Source organism: Vespula pensylvanica, chromosome 25 (genome assembly GCF_014466175.1).
Source record: "Vespula pensylvanica isolate Volc-1 chromosome 25, ASM1446617v1, whole genome shotgun sequence".
In the NCBI taxonomy this organism is placed as follows: domain Eukaryota; kingdom Metazoa; phylum Arthropoda; class Insecta; order Hymenoptera; family Vespidae; genus Vespula; species Vespula pensylvanica.
Genome location: NC_057709.1, coordinates 903,926 through 907,706, shown reverse-complemented (window position 1 = coordinate 907,706; position 3,781 = coordinate 903,926). Strand labels below are relative to the sequence as shown.

At 34.6% G+C, this 3,781-nt stretch overlaps 2 protein-coding genes across 3 annotated transcripts in view; one reads left to right on the top strand and one right to left on the bottom strand.

Annotated features, from left to right (window-relative positions):
• LOC122637315 (cytochrome P450 6a2-like) overlaps positions 1–3,781 on the top strand; it is a 10,573-nt gene that overhangs the window by 3,534 nt on the left and 3,258 nt on the right. The gene's annotated exons all lie outside the window — the stretch shown is intronic.
• LOC122637317 (probable cytochrome P450 6d5) lies at positions 270–1,277 on the bottom strand. Its single transcript, XM_043829351.1, has 2 exons — positions 626–1,277; positions 270–485 (listed from the first exon to the last, which is right to left on the bottom strand). The coding sequence occupies exons 1-2, from the start codon at positions 1,260–1,262 to the stop codon at positions 418–420; spliced, it is 705 nt and encodes a 234-aa protein (XP_043685286.1). The 5' UTR covers positions 1,263–1,277; the 3' UTR covers positions 270–417.

Below are 3,781 nucleotides of genomic sequence, written 5' to 3'. Positions count from 1 at the left end.
GGATCAAATGCTTCCGGATTGGTCCAATATTTAGGATCTCTTTGCAACGAGTGAGTCGATATAATAACCTTTGTACCTGGTTCCACTGTGCAAGTTAGACCATCGTTACCTTTCAATTGAATCTTATTGGTACACATGCGTCTCATTGTATTTCCTATAGCATTTAATCTTTGCGACTCGTTTATCACTTGATCCAGATACGTCATCTCTTTCAAGGAATCATACGTTATCTCTCCTTGATGTTTAGCCAGTACGTCTTTGATCTCATTCCTCAGTTTTTCTTGTATATCGTAATGTACGGACAAATCGAAGCAGATGAAGCTTAAGGTCACCGCTGATGTTTCGTAACCATCGACGAAGAAAGCAAGTGCGTGAGCCGCCAATGATTCCTCGTCGAACTTCTGACCTTCACTTTTTTCAAGGTCGACCATTAATTGAAAGAAATCGTTTCGTTTTTCGGTCTCCTCTCGTCTCTTCTCTATTACCTGTTTAACGATCGTTCTAAAGAAATGATCGATATCCTGCGGTATCAATCGTATTTTTAAATAATTATTTAGAAATGGCAGGAAGAACATTATTGATTGCAATGCACCCTGAAACCAGGTAGTCTTGAATATCTTCTTACCCTTCTCGTGAAACGATTGCGGATTGTAATTATCCTCGAAACAAAATCCTTCGATACCGAATCCTGCGTTGGCGACGACCTCGCCTGTAAATCTACCCGATAGATCCTTAGCCTCGAATTCGACCCTTTGATCCTCCTTGATCTTCTTGTACAAATAATCGTCGAACTTCTTGCAGACTTTGCGTACGGTCTCCGACAATATTTTCAATCGCATGCTCGAGAACGCATAGGTCAATCTTTTCCTACCTACCAACCATTCCTCGCCTTTCATTACAAATGGATGCTTGGCCAACAATGGATCCAAGTTCTTATCGACCTTCACCGAGTTTTCTGAAAAATTCGAGAAATTCGTTTGCAGTACCGTCTTAACTAATTCAGGATCCCGTATCAACAATGCCGGTGACGTGCCATCATAAAAACCAATCATACTGCTTTTCTTGTAACTCTCGTACCAACTCACTGCTAATTGGCGCATATTTTTTTGCAATAATAACGATGGCAAGAGGTGACCAACGATTGGTAGGGAATACGATGGCTGCGGAATACCTTGTCCATCCCAATAATTATTTATCTTGCGCCAATAAATATACAGTGCCAATAATCCGCACAGTACGAGTACGAGTAATAACAAACTCATGATATTTTTCTTTTCTTTTTTCAATTAATCATTCGTCTTGCAAATGAAATCGAGGGGAGAGTATTAATGTTAAACTGGGTTCGTTCGGGTCAAATACTTTGTTTCAAGCAAACGTAGGAGAGTATATCTCGCGTCGCAATTTCGCGTGGTACTGTTCGACATACTGCTCGATCAGTAGGGTGAGATATAATGCGTTCGTGTGTGGTTTGATTTATGTGTTCGTGCGATACGTGAGGTCATAATCTCGTTCAATGCTGATGGTCGTAAATAGAAGTGACCTTTAGATAGATGTGTTACTATAAAATCACAACGATTCATAAATGGACGGAGTAGAAGATTATGTATATGTGTGTGTGCGTGTGTGTGTGTGAGTGAGAGAGTAGAATGATAATGGCAATCATTTCTTTTTTTTTTGTTTTTTTTTTTTTGTTTTTCTTGACGTATTACGTTTTGAACGACTACACATTTAATTTTAATCGTATCAATTTGCTCCGTTGCCTTTTCCATAACGTTTACTAACATGAGATAGAGTAGTAGTAATAAAATTGCGGTATCATTAGGATTAATTTATGTTTCGTTCTTATCATTTTTTCGACATTGTTGTTTATATCGTATCGTATATATACATATATGGTGTACTATTTTATTTATTTTGTTACACATACGTAATGGTTTGATATATGTATATATATATTTTTTTTTATTCGATTTTGCAGACTCAATTCGTCTAATGCAAGCGTCAGCTGGTGAACTTTATGAAAGTTTTGGTGAGTTGTCTTTTTTGTAAATTAACAAAACTGTTTGTTACAAAATGGAGTGATCGAACGAGATCTCTATATAGTTCTATACGTAACTCATATTTTAGATTTACTTCAATATCTGTATTTAAGGATAATAATTATAATAGAAATAAAAGAATTAGTGATAACGTTATACAAAAAAAAAAAAAAAAAAAAAAAAGAAAGAAAATTGCGTACATGAAGAAGTAACTGAACAGACGATCACTTATGTAATTATTATTGCATCAACAATTATTATCGTGAATGTATATCTATATATATATATATATATATCTATATATATATATATATATATTTTGTTTTTCATTAACGATTTAATCGATGTAAAAAAAAAGGTGTGCAAAAATTTTGTAAGAAAGAATTAAAAATATATATTTCGTTCGATCGAATGAAAAGTGACATTGCGAATTAATAATTATTATTGAAATATTAATTTTCGTATTGAAAAATTTGTTAATGGACGAAACGATTATTTTTTTTTTTTTTTTGTTCAATAGTAATAATAACGTAAGAGGATGTAAGTATTTTTGGTCGAGAAGAGAATTCCTTGTGAATTTTGTTTCATCAGGAATTAATCAGGATCGTTAGGTAGGAATATAGGACAAAGGACGAAACTAATCCGATTCGAGTTTATGGATCACTGGGTATATTTCGTTAATACAACTATGAACCCGTGTACACAACTGCAACTACAATCCCGTTTTGTATTCCGCAGATCTTGATAATTTCCTTCGTCTAATAAAAAGCGTTCGTTGTTCTCTGTAACTCTCGACTCCCGATAGTAGGTCATTTTTTCTTGAGATATTGCTATTTGAATTATTTCCTTTGAATTGTGATAACAACGTCCGATTATATAAAAACGATTCAAAAATTATTTTTATTCCTGCATTCCTTACACTCATGATTGATTAGATGAAGCGGGAAAAAAGAAAAAAAAAAAGAAAACTTCCAGATGCAATACAGTTAAATGATTATTATGGAAACCATTGTTAAATAATATTAGTTAACGATAAAATAAACTATTTTCTAATATATTTCTAAAGAACTTGTCAATTACAATATATATCTAAGTATTTCGATGTATTCATGGATGTTTCAATGAAAATCTAAGGAATTGAATATTGATTGCGTCTGAGTTGCATCCTGAGTTGGATCCTGGTTGTGTTCTGGTTCCGTTTAGATTTCGTCTGCGGCTTTAGTTTAGATTTACTTCAGAGACGTTTCAGATAAACCCAGAGTCCGTCTGTAGGTGTTGACAGTACACCCAAAAGGCCGATTTTAACTGGATAAGTAGTCCTAGGATTTCGTTCTATTCTATATTTCATTAACAGGGTCGCAATGGCAGCTTTGACCTGTAACAATGCCATTCTAAGGCCAACACAAATTCTTGGACCTTCACCGAATGGTAAAAAGGCATATTTGGTTATTGCGGATTTCCTTTCTTCAGTCCATCGATCTGGATCAAATGCTTCCGGATTGGTCCAATATTTAGGATCTCTTTGCAACGAGTGAATCGGTAAAATTATTTTAGTACCTGGTTCCACTGTGCAAGTTAGACCATCGTTACCTTTCAATTGAATGCTATTGGTACACATTCTTCCCATTATATCCAACAATGTATGCATTCTCTGAGATTCACTTATCACTTGTTCCAAATACGTCATATCTTTCAAGGAATCGTAAGTAATCTCTCCTTGATGTTTAGCCAGAACATCTCTA